Genomic DNA, 17,783 nt, shown 5'->3' with positions numbered 1-17,783 from the left:
AGTGGGTTTCACTGTTTTCCCTGCACATTTCCCTGCAACGCCGTTTTGTCAGCATCTCTGCCCTCCCATTGCTTTGGGGTACGTCTGTAGGAGTCCTTTAACTGTTGGATCCCGACTCCTAACTGCAGTGTTTTACCGTGCCTGGCAGGTCCATCTGTGTAGACTTTGGCTGTGTTGTGCCCCAGCGAGGGAAGGCAGAGGTGCAGTTTGACTGGATCAGTGTCACTGGAAACTGCAGACTTGGCTGTGCGCTCCTAGTTGCGGTAGGGGGGTTGATTAAAAACACAGAAGCTGCAAAATAATCTAGTCTTAGGGAAATGCGACTCAGTTATTTTGTGTATGACTGTAGTGAATTCAACCCTTCAAAGCATATAGGATCAGAAGGCCACAGTTTGACACTCCTGAGTTCTGGTGCACAGTCCAAATTGTAGCTACAGTAGGACTTACAGCTCAGAAGAGGCTTGCTGTCAGGGTAGAAATATGGCAAGGGTAGTTCACATTCCATTTCGTATAAAACCATATCTAATTGTTTCTCTCTCCCATACCTTCCAGGAGAGCTTCTGAGAGGAGGGGGGTGTAGTGAGCCCTGCTAAAAATCGGAGCTTTTTTTGCTGCCCAGCATTACATTGGATGATATTGGCTTGTGGGCTTCATTCAAAACTTCGAAGCTGGAACGTGTTTTCTAGGCTTTGTACTGTACCTCCTGTGCCCTTGTCCTCCTGCAACCTTGTAAGAAAGTTTTGTTGTCTATAGTGAGAAATGGACCAGGTGTGACACTGTCTTCCGTGTCCAAGCAAACTGTTGGAGAGCAGTGCAGCGGGAGGGAAATGCCTGATGGGCCACTGGTGGGAAGTGCTGTGCCTTTGCATGTGATGCTCTGACCTCCCTTCATCCTCTCTCCTCCACTGAAAAACCTAAGAACTGCCCCTCCACCCCCGCATCTGAACATGGGGGAGTCTAAGGTTCACCTTCTGTGGGGAATTTACATGTGCTGTGGGCTCTAAAATTAGATGGATACAGAGAGGATGCCTATGCCCTAAAGCTGGACATTGCATTTAAATATCTTGCAGAATCTAGGCCTGTAGGAATTGTGCTGTCAACTCCAAAAACTGGAATTTTGCAATTTGTATTTAGGTCAAAAGACCCATGAGAAATAGATATATTAGAGGGGAAAAGAGACATTGAGAGCACATGTAGGTGTTCTAGCATCTAGATAGTCTCTTGGAATTACAGTGAAACACAAAATAGCTATGTTAATGCTATGAAGAGAGCAACTCCCACTCCAGTACTCTGCATTCAATTCCAGTGATTGTAAACAATTGTTCTTTGTTTTTCCACAGACCTTATTTTGAACTCAAGGCAAAGTACTATGTCCAACTAGAGGTACGTATGTAATTTGGATCCATCTGAAACTCTCTACTGCTTACGGTAAATACTGAAATTACATCTAAAGTGCTCCAACAACTGTGTTGTGTTTCTGTGCAAAACCAATTCAATTCAAAACCTCTTGAGCAATTTGCTAAGCACATTTTAAAGATAAAAGACTAAGAGAGGCTTTGTTTCCTCGTGTGAAATAAGTGTTCAAACCCTGCTGCTCACTGCCGGAACCAAACAAATACGGTTTGACTGTCTTTGCTTTTTGTAGTCTGAAGTCTCTGGGGTTTGGTTTGGTCGTGTCCCCCCCCCCGTGTTTTATGCATCAGACTAACTGTGCTTGGGATGCTCTTTTCTGTTCGCTGGTTGGGTGAATTAACAGAACAAGTAACCTGCTTGTAGTACTCAAATATCACACACATGTGAATTTCCGATTTTGGGTTTGGCAGAATTGGGATGTCAAGCCCTTGGCCTTGTGGCTGGATAGGCTGCCAGGGCTTTTTTTGTTTGTTTGTTTTTTTGGCATCTCCGCACTGCACTCTGTGTGGTGCAACAATGTCTAGCCAGTGCTTGGGCACAGCGCACACCTTGCAGGGCACAGTGGCCCCAGGGTGGGCATGGCAGTTGTGCATGGGATGGTAATCCCTGCTATTACAGCCTTAGTCTTGGAGCGGCCAGGGGTGGGAGAGCAAAGTTGTGCTAAAAATTCAAATGCAAGATTTGCTGTCTTTCTATTTGAGTGACTTTTGCTGAATGTGGCCCGGAAAAACTGGGAGCCTGGCTCCTCTGAGTTGAAGGGTGGTGGCTGGTGCTGTAGGCGTGTGGGATGTGCACAGGGTCTAAGTAGAGCACGTGGCTTTGCGCTGTTGGCCATGGGTGCAGGAAAGCTCCAGCAGGGTGCTAGGTCAGAAGGGGCCTAGCTAGAAGCAGATTCCCATTCCTTGCCTGAGATGCACGGTATATCCCACATCTTCTTTGTGAGCCCTTCGCTGGGCTGCCTGACATGCAACAGCTCTTTATAGGCCACAGAGACTCCGGCATGCACCTTTTCCTTACCAGGATCTGGGCTTGGGCTGCCTCCTGCTCCTCTCTCGCCTGCCTGTGCAGCCGTGGTCGGCAGCCGCTGCGTGGAGCCAAAGCCTTGCCCGTCCTCGGCTGGGTGCCAGCCCAATAATCCCTTCTGGCTAAAGGCATCTTTTGAGGAATCTCCTTTTCTCCATGGGTGAAGGCCTGCTGTTGGGGGTCCTGTTGCTTCTACGTGACGGCTGCTTGGTGCCCTCCTGAAGAAGGTGGCTGTGTAAAATTTAATACAAAAGACAGCACAGATTGCTTTTAATGTACAATATAAAACAGTTGAGACAGCTGTTGATACCCAAGCAGTGTTTTACCTTTGGGGCATAGGGTGTACAACACTTTTGCCCTTGCTGTAGAGTGAGGTTTGTGGGGATACAGAAACTGCTGTATTACAGTTGTCGGGGTTTGAGGCTTTCTGGTCTGCAGATTTAGTGACCAAGAAGTGATGGGTTTGGTGCTCAGAGGAGAGTGAGGCTTAGCCCCTTTAGGGACGACCCACAGCCATGCTGTGCCCTGCAGGCAGGGGCTGCCAGCAAACCCTTAGGGGTGGTTGTGGGGTAAGCAGTGACATACTGTTGAGAGCTGCACTCTTGTTAACGAGAGATCCTGCATGTTAATGGGGGGACCCCTGCTCTTTGCTTAATCAGGGGCCATTACCACACTCCAGAAGCAGTCCTAGCCCCTGGCTCCCATGGTTTGCCATCCTCCTGTCTCCTGTACAAGTGCCACTGCTTGCACTGGGGTACTCTTGAATTACGAACTCTCCCACCACCTAGATACCAGCCATGGTTTATGCTAGCTTGCCTGTGCAGAGCGAAGTCACGTGTACACATAATGGAGAACTGCATACTGTGCGTCTTTCATAATGAAAGCACATCTAATACCTGTCTTCCTTGTTAGCAACTGAAGAAAACAGTGGATGACCTGCAGGCAAAACTGGCCCTAGCAAAGGGAGAGTATAAGACTGCCTTGAAAAACCTGGAGATGATCTCAGATGAGATTCACGAGAGGAGGCGGTCCACTGCCATGGGGCCCCGAGGATGTGGCGTGGGTGCTGAAGGGAGCAATATCTCTGTAGAAGACCTGTCAGCAAGTAAACCGGAGTCGGACACCATCTCCAGTGAGTACTGAGTGCTCCTGTGCCTGCGAATATCCCGTGGGCATCGTTAGAAATGCTGAGATGAAGGATGCTGTGCATATTCTGCAGCTTGAAATTTGCTGGCTGTTGTGGGATTGTGGCTAACTTATTACACTTATTATTATTGCTGAAGTTTATTGTATTCTTTAATAGCCAGTTTTCAAGGGGAAGGGGTATGAGTTGAAATGCATCAGCTGTTCCTTTAGCATTGCTGCTGGGTTTTGTGCAGTGTTGTAATGAAAGGAACAAAATTAATGCACTTCAAAGCACAGTCCTAATTTTTAAGCCAGTGATGCTGCTGTCAGTGACTCGCCTGCGGTGACTGCAGGCTGTTGTAGATCATTCAGTCAGGTTGCTGAGGTGGCAGCACTGTTTGGAAACAGACCTTTTGGATCAAGTGCTTGTCTTGCAGTGCTGGGCTTGTGACAAAGGGACTAAAGTTGCAGCTACAGTAGTACAGAAGGGCACAACGTTTGGACAGAGGGGCTGAAAGGATAAGCTCCTTTGCACCGTAGGATCTTTTGCCAGTATGTGATTTCAGCAGAGTACGTGTGCTGTGAACAAGGGAAGCGAAGAAGCAGTGATATGCTCATGCAGTGTACTGAGACTCTGTATGAGAGACATTTCTCTTGGGTGACAGCAGCAACTACTGAGCAAGTTCCTAGGTAACTTCTGCTTTCTGGTGGCACATGGGGAGCTTGGGCTGCAAAGATTGGAATGGTCTGTTGCATTGTAAGTTTGCTTTTGTCCTGGCTCTGGGTGAAAGTGGATAGATGGACATTGCATGTGGCCCATTTTTTCCTCCCACCTGGACACTTTGTCCCCTTCTTGATGCAGAAAGTCTTTTTTGCTGCCCAGTCCCACAATTGCCATTTTAATTTGTATTTCAGCTCCATTTCTGCAGGGAAAAGTCTAGGTCAGGATTGCAGGAGTTACTGATTACACGACCTGAAGGCTGAATGTGCAATGCCCTCGTGTACCAGTGCCAAGGCTCTGTAGGTCCGTGGTACAGCCTGGCGGTGCTGTGGGAGCTGGGAGGCAGCTCTGGGCTGGCCTCAGTCCTCTGCAGTGGCAGGAGTTTTTGCACAATGTGCTGGAGCTCCCTCAGTCAGTACCGTGCAGCTGGGACCCGATTTGCCACAGTGAGCGATCGTGGTGTCTGGGCCCACTGATGCAGTGGAGTTTTGGTATGGCTGCGTATCTTCTGACTCCTTAAGTCCCAGGGTTGAGCCTTTCTGAGTTAGGGATTGTCTCTTTGGATACCCACAAGTCCCCCCTCCTCGTGCAGAAGGCCTCCCGAGAGCCTTAAGTATAACTGTGGTGAGGGTTTTCTTGTGCTGAAGGAGTTCAGGGGCCTGGTATGTAGGGGCAGAAAGAGCCAGGAAAGGTAATTCGGAGCAACCGCTTGCTGGCCCTCCTGGTCGCTGCTGAGGCTGCAGGCAAGGATGGCACATCCCTCTCTTTGAATGCAGTCTGATCTATGTGGAAGGACTCCAGGTTGCGTCTAGTGCCAGCGCAGAACTGGTTTACAACAGGGCAGGACTAGCAGCCTGCCAGACATAATAACCAAAATAGCCTCGACAAGTTAAGCTCTCATGTGTAGTAATATGTGGGGGTTTTCTGCCAAGGCCCTTTTACATCTTGATTTCTGTCTGCTGGAGTTGAATAAAACACCTCATCACCAGCAAGAGTTTCTGGCCCTAGTGGATGCTCCTGTGTGGTATGGTAAGTTTAGACTGTGATAAGTTGCGCTTGCTGTAGACTAGCTGGTGTCAGTGCCTCTTCCCAAGTAGAGGACTCCTGTAATTGGAAACATCTTTTTTTTGCCCAACTGTTTTTTGCTTTCACCCCCTGCAAAGTTACCCGTATTGCTCACCATATATTGATAAAACACACCATGTGAGAAGAAAGACCACTCTGCAGTCTTGGATTCAACATTATTAAAAGGAAAACAACAAAACGCAAACCACAACAAACTCTCTAAGCATGAAGTGCCCTGGAGGGGGCTCAGGAAGGTGGATAATACTGTTACCCATTTTATGTTTGAAGCCTTTTAGGTCAGTTCTGCAATGTGCAAATGCAGCAGAAAGAGGCATAACATCTCCAAAATAACCACGATGGTAGCTGCCTCTGTTTGCACCCTTTGTGTCCAACTGGCACAAGTGAGCCCCAGGCTGCCGGGGTAACAGAACTTCTCCTTTGAGTCATTTTGTTAACGCTGCTGCTTTGCTCCTGCTGCTCTTTCAAGCTGGGTTTGAGCCTCTCTAACAATAGCAGGAATTGCAAGGAGGCGTCATTGAAGATAACCTCAGGTCACTGTAAATGTCTTGCTGTTTGTGGGACTTCTTCAGACCAGTGTGATTCCAGCCCACACTTTTACATGCATCAGCCTCTGCGCAACAAAAAACTTTCTGATTCCAGTGGGGCTACTTGCATGCAGAAGCCTTTGGTTCATAGGTCCCAATCCCACAATGAGCCAAGATTGAAAAATGTTGAATTTTAGCAAAATCTACACCCTCTATGTTCCACAAAATGGAACCTTCATTAATGGATTCCTCCTCCTGTTGCTAACAAAGAGCCTGCAGCTTAATCTAGCCAGACAGTTTGGAGTTGGTTTGCTTTAATGAGAATTCAGATCTGAGCAAACATGAGCAGGGAAAATCATATATGTGGGTGGGACTTTTTTTAACTTGGTCTTGCTTGGTGATCCTCATGCAAAAAGAGATCTTGGGAGTTCATGCTGGATTTTAACTGTGGAAGTGGGAAGATGAGGTGGAAGTAATCTGCCTTCTAATTAGTGCCTTAAATAACCAGGAGTCTGTGCTGGGATCAAGATGCTGCTGGCTAAGGCGGGCACAGGGGACTAGGCCCTGGCCTGACTTATGTACTGAAGTCAAGTGAACAAGGCCAGCTGGGCAGGGGACAGCAGGAACTGTAAAAATCCAAGACCGTTTTGGCACGAGGAGCAGTAGCTGGTGTAGAGCTGGTCTTGCAGGGCATGTCTGGCAGGTGCGCTGTTCCTCCAAGCAGAAACAGGCCTTCACAATCCACGTATGAAATGCTGGGTTAAGGCTTTGCAAAGAGGGCAGAGTTTGAGAAGAGGCAGCCTGTGGGTTAGCAGTGCATGCACGTACAGAAGATGCAAACCTGAGAAATTCCTGTTGCCCAGGAAGGTGCAGGAGGGGGGGTAGGTTTGCTAACTGGAATATTCTTTGAACATTGCAGTGGCTTCTGAAGTGTTTGAGGATGACAATGGCAGCAGCTTCATATCCGAAGAAGATTCAGAAACTCAGTCGGTGTCCAGCTTCAGCTCTGGTCCTACGAGCCCCTGTGAGGTGCCCACTCAGTTTCCTCCTGCAACGCGACCTGGAAGCCTGGATCTGCCCAGCCCTGTATCCCTCTCCGAGTTTGGGATGATCTTTCCTGTCCTCGGCCCCCGAAGTGAATGCAGCGGGGCATCCTCCCCTGAGTGCGAAGCTGAAAGAGGTACGCACAGCTGGATACGCCCTGGGCCTATGTTTTTCAGCTTTATAAAGGGAGCAGGAAAACCTTCTCAGCTCCCCTAGGCATATCGCCAGCTCACTGAGCTCTGACCTGTTGGCTGCTTCCTTGGGGAAGGCAGTTCTGGAAGGCCCTGCATCCCACAGTTAACAATGACATCTAAAATGTTTTCATTATTTTTCTCCTGGCTGGGAAGGTTCCCCAGTTCTGTCTCAGTGGAGGGGTTCGAGATTTCTCATGAAATAAGCGATCAGTGGGATTCTGATGGTATGTTTATTTTAAGGAAAATCTGAGTTTAATTTTTTTCTTAAATTACTGTCCTGCTTGCTGAAAATTCTGCTTTCCAGGAAAAAAAAAAAAAAAAGAAAAGAAATAACATGCCAAAAGGAACCTCTTGCAGGCTCTGCCAGCCCTTGCTGACAAATTCAGACTAGAGGATTACCACCGCTCTTGTGTGCTCCAACCTAAGGCTGTTTACACTGTAATTTGCTGATGCAGTGCACAAGACAAACGCGGCTTGGAAGGCCAACTTCGGTTTCATTAAAGCATCTTGCTCCTGCTCCTATAATTTTTTTTTTTTGCGCGCTTTGGCAAAGGAAGCTGCAGAAGCACCCACTGAAGCTTAAGCTGCAGAATGAAATCCGGGTTTAACATCTAGTTTAATCCTTTCTTTGCAGGGGATAGGGCAGAAGGGGCTGAGAACAAGACAAGCGACAGAGTGAACAAGAATAGGAGCAGCAACAGGAGCAGCTCCACTGAGGGGCTGGCTTTGGATAACCGAATGAAGCAGCTCTCCCTTCAGTGCATGAAAATCAAAGAGGGAATATGTGCAGGCAGAAAAGCTGCCCAGATTGGCTGAGTCCTCCTTGTGCCCTGTCCTGATTAATGGGAGTATAAATATTTATACATGAACTTCTAAGTGTTTGAAGAACATTGTGCCAATAATATATGCCAAATCTTAAGCGTTTACTCTAAGAATTTAAAACTGCACTAAGAAGTCTAATTGATGTGGAGGGCTGAAGTTTTTATTCAGTAAATCCTTTGTAGGCCGGACAAGTTATGAAATGTTTAAGCTGTGCTCATATTTCACAGACTTTGTAAATTGTTTTGTAGCAGCCTGGCTGAAGCAATAAGTAATGTTCCTGTGTAAATTTGTGCCAGTAGGGGGTCTGAAATTCAAGCCAGACATTTGCAGAGAGCAGTTTGGCTTCAGTTTTGTAGAATGAAATGCTCTTTAGATACAGTGGATTTCTTGAGTATAAGTGGCATATTCTTTAAACATCTGTATTTGTCTGTATTATGCTGAAACTGTAGAAATATTTTGTATACAGGAAAGCTGTTGCATGTGTGGGGTCTAAAAGCCTTCACTCTTCCGGTGCTCACAGAAAGGATAAAGATGTCACACCTATAAAAACTGGTGTTATGAGATGGACAGAATGGGGATGGTGACACTCAGCAGTGGTAGGCCCTTTCCAGCCACCTTCCTGAGTCTGGCTTAGACTCTGAGGGTGATTGCAGTGACCAAAAAGAGTTGATTGGCCCCTTCCCTTCTCCTCCCCTGAAAAGTGAAGTATTATTTTTCAGCACTTTGGTTTTTTGCTCGAAAATGGGAGTCATAGATGTTTTCAGGACAGTTATAAGGGATTCGCCTTTGAAATATGCATGAAGAAAAGGAATTGCCAGTGTAGATTGACAATATGTTCTTAAGCTTCTCCGTAGGTTGTACTGTGTGGGGTTTTATAACTGTTAAAGGGACTTGGGATTTTAGTATGCCCTAGAGAAAGTGTTCAATAAAACTAGAAAGGGCATGGGCATGTTTTGCCAGCAGCTGTTAGGCAGTAGTAGTTCCTGGTAATTATGCTAATAAGTGGTAGTAAAAATCCTAGGACTCTTCAGTTTTGGTGGCTAAGCATTTCTGAAAGCACCATTTTATCTAAGATGTCAGTTTATATCGTTAATTTGATGGGAATTTTAGTATTACTCCCAAAGTATTTTCTATTCTATGTTTTTGCAGTCCTATTGTATTTTGTCCCTGCCACAGCTTGTGTATCTATTCTCAAAGTTAATGTAAAATTCTTCACACTACAGTAAACATTTTTGTTTTCCACATTTCGAGTCTGTGCAAGCTAAGTGTATTTCAAGTGCTAAGAACTGAATCTTCTCCTGGAGCAAGTTTAGTCTTTAAATATGCACTTCCAGTCAAAGACTGCAGCCTGGTGTCACTCTTTAGTAAATTTCCTGTCATCTTGCCAGTTCTGACTGGAAACTGAAACACCCTGCACTTGGGCAATGAATTAATTTTATGTTTAGCAGGATATAAAAATAGTTGTGTGTGCTGCCTTGCATGTGTCCTGATAGGGTTCAGCTCCCAGCAGGGTAAAACCATTGATCAGGAACTATAAAAGGGTGTGGAACCCACCATACCCTTACTTTTACACCATGCTTCTGCAAGATTCGCTTAAAGATCTTGCCACAGCCTTCTTCCTTTGGTGAGCCCTGGACTTGGCAGGTAAATCACCCTTCAAACGTGCAAGCAAACAGGCAGAACTGTGTGTCTAATAAATTAATGGAAAACTAATTTTATTTTAAACTTCATAAAAGCCATAATTATAAATACGACAAACTTAAATGAACATACATCACTATAGAGTACAGGCAAAGGAACAAGCTTTCTCCAGTTACTTTTCTGTTGGAGCTCTTTCTTTATGCATTCTGAAGTGTAACATGATGGTGGCTGCCTTCATGGATATAAAAATAAGCCTCTGGTGTATCAAAGTGTATGTGATCACTTCAGCTGCCCTGAAGTGAGAATGTATAAAGTAAGTGTTAACCTAGGAATTCTACTTCTCTTTGGTATTATCAAACAAACAATATAAATGTCCTTTTGACTAAGCAATGAAAACCTCTACTATATGTACACAAACTTAATTCTAAATAGCTGGGTGTTCAAACACTGCATAGATTGTGTGGTCAACTGCATAATTACTATACAAAATAGTTACATGAAACTTGCATCAGGAAACTAGAACTGACTCTGAGACTCATAGGGCAGATGGGATAGAAGCTGTTGATACCATTCATCCATGCTACTACACCTCTCACTGAGTCTTTGAGGACTGATGGACCGGATTAACCAAGGATTAACCTGTGTCTTCCTAATGAAACAAACTGGGGGAAGTGTGTGTCACTGGGGTGTCTCACCCTGAGCTATAAACAGCAGCATTATGGGGTCTTGTATAGAGCTCTAAAGTAGGATTTAAAAAAAAAAAAAAAGCAAGCCTTTGCAGTGCATAAGTAAGGAGAATGCCAAAACTTCTGAAGAGGCTATCTCCAGTTATCCCTCTGCATTGCTGATTGATAGAGAATTAAAAATAATTTCTTTGTAGTAGTCTTCCCTTAGTGAATCGAAAGTGTAAATCCTCTTAAAGCCCCTTACAGTAGTAACTGGCTTTCACTTTATCAGTTACCCCCTTGTTCTGTAGCTCAGGCAGTAGTTCAGACTTGTACAGTGTGTGACAAAGAACTCAGGAGTGCAGGATACTTGTTGGTATATTTTATGAGGCTTTGTATTTTAACGTTTAAAGGCTTGAACTGCGTGTTTACTGGCAGAGAAGACATAAGGGTCAAGAGGTACATGACTGTCTAACTGGAAATAAAGTAACATGACCAAGGTACCTTTGTTACAGTCTGAGCTGTTGTGCAGCTATTTGAATTTTTACACATGCAGGCCTTATTCCTTTCTAAAAGTCTTGCTATGTAACATTTTCATGCTTTCATCAGCATCTAATATTCTCTGTCATATGGATCAAAAATTGCTAAATGTTGTAGGGGAAAGAAAAGCTTAACCTAGATACTGGCTTGAGGCTGTGTTAAAATCTAAGGATCAGTTCACTTTCCAATATTTTTTCCAGATCTATTTGTGGAAAAAAAATAGAAGTATGTAAAGTGCTTACATGAACACTTTTTTTCTACGAAAAAAAGGCAAGAAAGTTTTATTGTAAAATTAATTTGCCACAACCAGAATCTATGGACTAGAGTGTCCTGTTCTACATCTGAAAGGAAATGTACAGTGATGGTATTCTAGCAGCCTATGTAGGTACAATATTTGAATAGAACTTATGTTATAAAGGACACTGATACTAGGCTTAAATCCTGTGCAGTTATGGGGATAAGCCCAATCCACGAACTGTACTGTACATGTAAGAACTGTTAGTGTAGCCTGGTGGGGACAGGATCCTTTGTCCTTAATGCCTTTGGCATTAAGAAAGTGAGTACATTCCTTGGTTTTAGTTTAGCACAGTATGGAAGCTGAGCCTTATGCTTGTTTCATCTAGCATAAGCTTTGGCACTAGCTTGTGCTTGGGGAGTGGGGGGAGAGGGGAAGAAAAACCCCTTCCTGCAGAGTAGAAACCAACTACAAGAGACAAACAACAGATTTTACTGTAGGCAGGTCTACCAGCTTGATCTCAGACAGCGAGGCTGTGCACGAACTTAGTACTGAAAGCAGGCAGTTCTGGCCTTTTGTACTGTCAAAAAGATACTCAGTTGAGACTTCCTAACTACCTCTAACTTCATAGGTGATAAAATATATGCAGGTCTCCATTGCCACTATGGTTTAGCCTGAGCTAAAAACTTACTTAACACACATTTGTAGGGAAAATGTGAGTTGATGAAATTTTAATTTTGTAGGGATGAAGCAGTCCTTGGCACTTACTCTAAAGGTCAAGGATAACCACAAAGAACCTAATCTGATTTTTGCTCAGCTTGTGCCCATGCTGTTCCCTCTGTTGATTTGTTGCAATAATCGTCAGAAACTTCCCTGCAAAAGAAGGTAAGTCAGTCACACTGTGACAAATGTGTCACAAATTTCCTAGCCCAGATGGTCTCAGAGAACTGCAGTCAGAAGGGCATGTGTTTTCAATGTCCTTTTAAAGCTAGACATTTGTTAAGCAGCTGTCTGATGAAGGAAATGAAACAAAAGGATCTTGTACTTTCTGGAGAGGGCTAATAGCAGACTTCTCTGGGAACAATTTTAGCCCACAGATAATATTTCTGGTGCTCCTGTAGCATGTGTGCTTAATTTCCCAATGACCAAATAGCACCTGTGCTCTAAAATAAGATTTAAATGCTACCTTTTTGCTTGGAAAACTGCTAAACCAACCTGAATGACAGGGAACGTCCTATGGCTGTTTTAAAAACACCTTCTCCCCCAACTGTCAAATATAATGGAATTTTAAGTCTGCCATTTGTAAAAAGACAGAAACCAATGCATTTTAGAATCAGTGAGGCAGTTAGTGTTTAAATTAAAAAGAAAAACTTGGTTATCTTTAATCCTTTTCAGATACAATGTATATAGATCTTCTGGAGGAAGAGCACAGATAGTAGGCTTCTAAAAAAATCTTATTCTGGACTAATCCCACTTCCACTATTTTCTTAAGAACTTTGACCCTACTCCTATTGATGACACTGGTCAAGGACTCGATTCATTCACTGGTTTCAACTTAAAAGAAAAAGGTACCCTTTAAAGGATGTCTTGTATAATGGGATCTGCAAGTGCATTTCTTGCATCTGTGGTTTATTAGGGGGAGAGGTTTGAATGATCCTTCCCCTACAAGCTGAATACTTATAAAAATGTTGAGGATAAAACATTTCTTTGCTGGGATGCTGATGGTGGGTAATTCCCTACCTCCTCGCACCAGCAAATGAGACTACGTCAGTAGATACAAAGAATCTTACAGTGCACCTTTAGATGAAAACCTTTCACACCTGCTAAAAGAAGGATGTGCTGCACTGTCTGTACTGCTGCTGCTGGCTAACCTCCTGTTTTTACTGCTGATCTGGATCAAACTAGGTCTTGCAGCTAGTAGGAAGGAAGCCACAGAGTACCTTGTGCTGTAGTATTATGTACTAAAGTAATACAGATATGAAATAACAGCTCTCAAAATACATGTAATGAGTGAAGCCATTGTTCTTCATTTAGAAATCGCTAAAGTCAGAATCTTCTTCTTCCTTTACTTTAGATAAGCTGAACATGCTAGTCTGGAATACTATGTGCTCAGCAGTAATAAATTTACATTTAGATGTGAGAACTAGTTCAGTGGTGAAAACATTCAAGATAGCAGCACAAATACGTAGTAAAAGCTATTTGGTCCTGAGACTGAATAAGCAGAATACGCAGAAATTTTTTCTTACATGTTTACTTTTAAGAATAAAATCTTAAACCTATATACCCTGTATTTTGGGAGAAGAGACTTTCAATGTTAGTTTTTCTCTTAACTCACTAGGCTTTGATTTGAAGTGTGGAAAAATTGCAATAAATGGAGTTCTGCCAGTTCATTTGAATTTAAGTATTTTAGCCTGTTCACAAGCCTGTTGAACAGTGCTCAGTCCAATACCACAGCAGCAAAAACCACAGCTGTCTACCACAATTAACTGGTAAATCAGTGATTCCATGCTTTTGGTTCTAACTTAGAATGTAATTTTCTTTTATGCGTATGTGTAGTAAGAGTTATTCACCTGTTCTCAGACTGTAGGACAGATCAAAACCACCTCCTTAAACAGTAATGCACCGATCTGTCTCCTCACTGCAGCTGTGACACCTTAAGAGAAGTAGCACTGTTAAAATCTAAGAAAAAAGGACCCTCTTGTTGAGGCAGGAATGTGGTGGGGATAATGTTGTAAACTCCAGCATATATGTTCTCCACTTCCAAGTAGCAAAATCCACACCTATGATAAAAGAAACTACCTGTTAGAACTAAGATCTGAAGTATGTTTCAAACTTCTTAAGACTGCATTAAGTGAGTATTACCTGTAATCACCGCTGCTCTTTTTCTGAAAGCCATAGGAACCAGGATCTCCTACTGTCGAGACTGTGATGAGTTCAAAACCAACACTGTATTGCCTGCAAGTGACATGACAGACTGTTAACTTTAGTTATCTCGGTCATCAGAATTACCATGAAGAGGGCTATTTATTAAAAACTACACAGTGTAACTGGAAGACATCTAAAAGTTTTGTCACATTTGTGACAGAAATGTTAAGTCAAACTTACCGTGACATGAACGTAGAATTTGGAGGAAGGCAGAACATATTTAAGGTTTGGAACTAGACTATATGGAAAATGCCTGCTAGAAGTCTGCCTCTGCGTTTAAGTGGACTTGAAGTAGTTAAACTTGTGGTGACACACAGCACAGATCCTGGGATGTGATCGGATTGCTGTCAGAGGAATCAATGTCAGTGATCACAGCAGAATTTCTCATGTTGCACTGTAACTTGGGACAGTTTGTCTGCTACCTTTAACATGTGACAGGCACCACTGCCCCTGTCATTCAAACTACCTGAATATGATCTGCATGTGTAGGAAAAAATGCATACAAAAAACTGCTCAATTAGTGGAACAGTATAGCCACACCTTTGCACTCATCTTCATTTCATGAGAGGCGTTTCCTCAAAAAGGGGAGGATGGATAGAAAAGTGCTGCCTATTTGTGGGGCCCACTGTACAGATTTGCAAAAGATTAAACAGTTGACTGCATGTCAGGGGATGTTGCTATTTAGAAGTGCTGTATATTGGTATTTTGAGGTAGATCATGAATTTTGCCAAAGGAATTTGACCTGTGTAGGTCTATTCTATAAGGCACTGACATCCAATACTTCTCCTGGGCTGCTAGTGGCAGAGTAAATGCACTTTTGAAGCTGAAGCTACTACATAGGCTGTTGTTTGAGACCTGTAAGGGTTTAGTATCCTGCATATTAGTTCTACTACAAAAGAAAAGGAATTATGATCATAATTAGTTCTAAGAGGAAGAAAAAGTCCTTTGTACCTTCTTCCCTTCTGTGCAAAGCCTAGCTCTGCTTATACCCCAAAACTAAAGAGAAAGAAGGCTCCTGCTTTCCTTGTAGGTCAAGGATTTCCTCAGTAGCAAATGGGCAGGTTTAAATCGCTATTGATGGTGAAGTTAGAAATATAACTAGTCCTAAATCTTCTAGCTTTTCAGGGAGCTTCCCACCCTCCCCATGGAGGATACTGACAAAGCTTTATCTTTAGCATGTAATACTCTTGCTATGTTGATGCACACTTATTCGCTACAAACCTTGGTCCCCGTAGTTCAATTAGTAATGGTCCATTCTTGTCCAGCTGGAATTGGTAAATGGGGTTATTTTTGTAGGTGTCTCTGAAATTTCCACATCCTCCAGCACTGTGACCTTTCCACTGTCCATTAACCTGAAAGAAGTCAGAAGTACAGAAAATACTTTATATCCTGAGGATTTTTATTGCTTATTTATACACACAAACAAGACTACAGGCTCCTCTCACTTTAGAGGTCACTGATTTTTAAAGTGCAGGTGAAAGATTGTGTTAAGTAGTCAGAGTTTCACCGCAGTCCTCCACCCACCTCAATCAAAGCCTTAGATCCCTTACAAGTGTACTGTATTTTTTTCAGCTTATATTAAATAAGTAACAAGTGACTGTTTCTGACTATGACAAACTGCATCTAACGAAAGGTCTATATTCTCATCTACCCTGTAACTACTGGACTGTGCAGGTTATTTTTTTCTGCTCAGATGCTCCTCTGTTGTGCTAAATGAGAAACAACAGCGGTACAGAAGTACAACACTACTTGTGTTGCAACCTTTGCCTTTGAAATCACTGCCTCCAGCCCTGCCCATTCACCTCTGTACTCTGGAAACGAGCATTACAGGGACAAGATAGATATTCATAAGGACAGATTTCACAAGGACAAAGACATACAAGAGGAAAACTACTGCTCAGAGTTTGAGAAACAGGCCATCTGTTTACAAGTTCCTCCTGCTAGTCATTAAACTGAAAGGTTAGACTTGCAAGACATGCTAGGCATTCACACAAATTTATAGCCAAGATAGATAGATACATTTCTCCTGTTCCTTTCCTCCCCCTTCTGTCAAATGAGCAAGGACCAACATTTTTTCTTGTGATTTAATTTCTCTACTCAGTGTCCAAAAACCCCCAACGTGCTACTACCCAGGTACCTAAAACTGCTGTGTGGTGTTAGCTTTCCAGGCCTTTTCCATCTCCACAGCACTTCCAGGAATCGCCCTAGGGCTTGGTGAGCTCCAGAGGTGACCACTCAACTTTAGTATAAGGCATCTAACAGAACTTGCTTCTACTGGTAAACTGTAAATTAGTTTCTCCTTAAGTGTGCTGACTGCTAAGCAAGCACCAAAGAAGCATTAAGCACAGGCAACTAACTTTTTGTATTTAATCATAAAGACAGAGCTGGCCTTGGATAGATAGAACATGCCTTTTATTTGAATGCTAGACAGACATATTCAAATAATTAATAGGTTTCCACATACTTAATTTTCTTTTGAAACACAATACAACATAAAACAGATATCCTGCCTCAAACAGGCTAGTCACCTTCAATGAGTTTTTGACCTCTTAAAGCATTCCCCCAACTTAAGCCCAGTTTTTAAGAGCCAAAAAGGACAATGGTTTCTGGAAGAACCAAGCAAATCATCTCTCTGTTCCCAGGAATCTCTCTAGTCACTTACCGTTCTCCAGAACAGGCTAGCTTCAAGGGCCTGTTCCAGAAATAACAGCTGGTACAAAGCACTGCCTGAACTCGAGAGCCTAGCTGCAAGCCAGCATGTCCCCCTGACCGCACAAAGTAATGTAATCCTTGGATTCAGGCATGAGCATCCTAGAAAATGGACTGTTCCACTGTGGCTCAAACTAGCCTTCCTTCTTTCTTCCTGAAGAAGTTACGGTTTGGACAGAAGACTTCTGCCTATAGTAGGATTCCCCAGGGTACAGAGATTAAAGTTAACAGCTGCTGACTTATTCTCTCTTGAGGATAAAAGTGCTAATACATTTAAATATACACAAGTTACTTTATCCTGTGAGCTCTTGGCTATATTTATACTTCAGCTGAAGATACAACTGCAGCTCATGTTGACAGCTGAAATATGAACAGCAGCTGACCCCAGAACTGCCTGGGCTTCTGACTTAATTTCAGTGAAGTTTTTTGCTCTTGCCCCTGCTGCTGTACTCTCAGGGAGCATTTCTACATGAAATGTATGATGGGTATATTGCCTTAATCCTGTTTGGCAATGCGAGTGCTTATCCCAATGGTTACAGACCTTTTGAGATGTCTTCGCAAAACTTAGGAACAGTAATGTATTGTGATATTGCCATCCTAAGTCCGTTCGTCAGAGTCTTGCTACTGGTGCCTTTGGTTTGCCATTGCTGATTTTGTTCCATCGCGCCAAGAGTTTTTCCAAGAAAATCATGCAATTCTCTCAATGGAAAATGAGCAACACTTTTGCAGGGTTTTTACTCTGCAGTAGTACTAGCACAATTTGATCTCTGCAGAGTAATTACATATTAGGGTACAGGTTCTTATTCTAAAGGCCAGTCTATTCTACAAAGGCTTTGCAGTTTATCTGCAATAATACAGCTGTAACAACACACTCTGCAATGAAGGTGAAGCTTACATACCAAATGCCAGTGAAAGTTAAGCCACCATCCATACAGAGTGGTGTGGACAGAGTGAGCCAGCCCAAGGACTTTTATGTTGGTATGAATTATGCTAACAGTGCAGCTAATTGTTTGGCAAATTATATGTAACAAGTACAGGATTGGTCTTGAGCTAATGATGCTTAGATTAAGCTTTAGTTAAGTTTCATTTACTATAACATGGCCTGAGATGGCATTT

At 43.2% G+C, this 17,783-nt stretch overlaps 2 protein-coding genes across 6 annotated transcripts in view; one reads left to right on the top strand and one right to left on the bottom strand.

Annotated features, from left to right (window-relative positions):
* Window positions 1-9,196, top strand: part of SH3BP5 (SH3-domain binding protein 5 (BTK-associated)) — a 54,171-nt gene extending 44,975 nt beyond the window's left edge. Inside the window, exons 6-9 of the mRNA XM_010562374.1 lie at window positions 1,341-1,383; window positions 3,349-3,568; window positions 6,812-7,072; window positions 7,765-9,196. Of these exons, the coding sequence (XP_010560676.1) occupies window positions 1,341-1,383; window positions 3,349-3,568; window positions 6,812-7,072; window positions 7,765-7,946 (706 nt within the window). The 3' untranslated portion in view covers window positions 7,947-9,196. The remainder of the gene's footprint in view (window positions 1-1,340; window positions 1,384-3,348; window positions 3,569-6,811; window positions 7,073-7,764) is intronic.
* A 3,909-nt stretch (window positions 9,197-13,105) lies between these two features.
* The window catches only part of CAPN7 (calpain 7), a 32,308-nt gene continuing 27,630 nt past the window's right edge, over window positions 13,106-17,783 (bottom strand). For all 5 annotated transcript variants that reach the window (XM_010562369.1, XM_010562370.1, XM_010562371.1 and 2 more), the window contains 3 exons: window positions 15,180-15,310; window positions 13,896-13,988; window positions 13,106-13,813 (listed from right to left, as the gene is read on the bottom strand). In XM_010562369.1, the coding sequence (XP_010560671.1) occupies window positions 13,669-13,813; window positions 13,896-13,988; window positions 15,180-15,310 (369 nt within the window). In that variant the 3' untranslated portion in view covers window positions 13,106-13,668. The remainder of the gene's footprint in view (window positions 13,814-13,895; window positions 13,989-15,179; window positions 15,311-17,783) is intronic.

This window comes from Haliaeetus leucocephalus, unplaced genomic scaffold (assembly GCF_000737465.1).
Source record: "Haliaeetus leucocephalus isolate CR32 unplaced genomic scaffold, Haliaeetus_leucocephalus-4.0 Scaffold159, whole genome shotgun sequence".
NCBI lineage: Eukaryota > Metazoa > Chordata > Aves > Accipitriformes > Accipitridae > Haliaeetus > Haliaeetus leucocephalus.
This window is presented reverse-complemented; position numbering and strand designations above follow the sequence as displayed.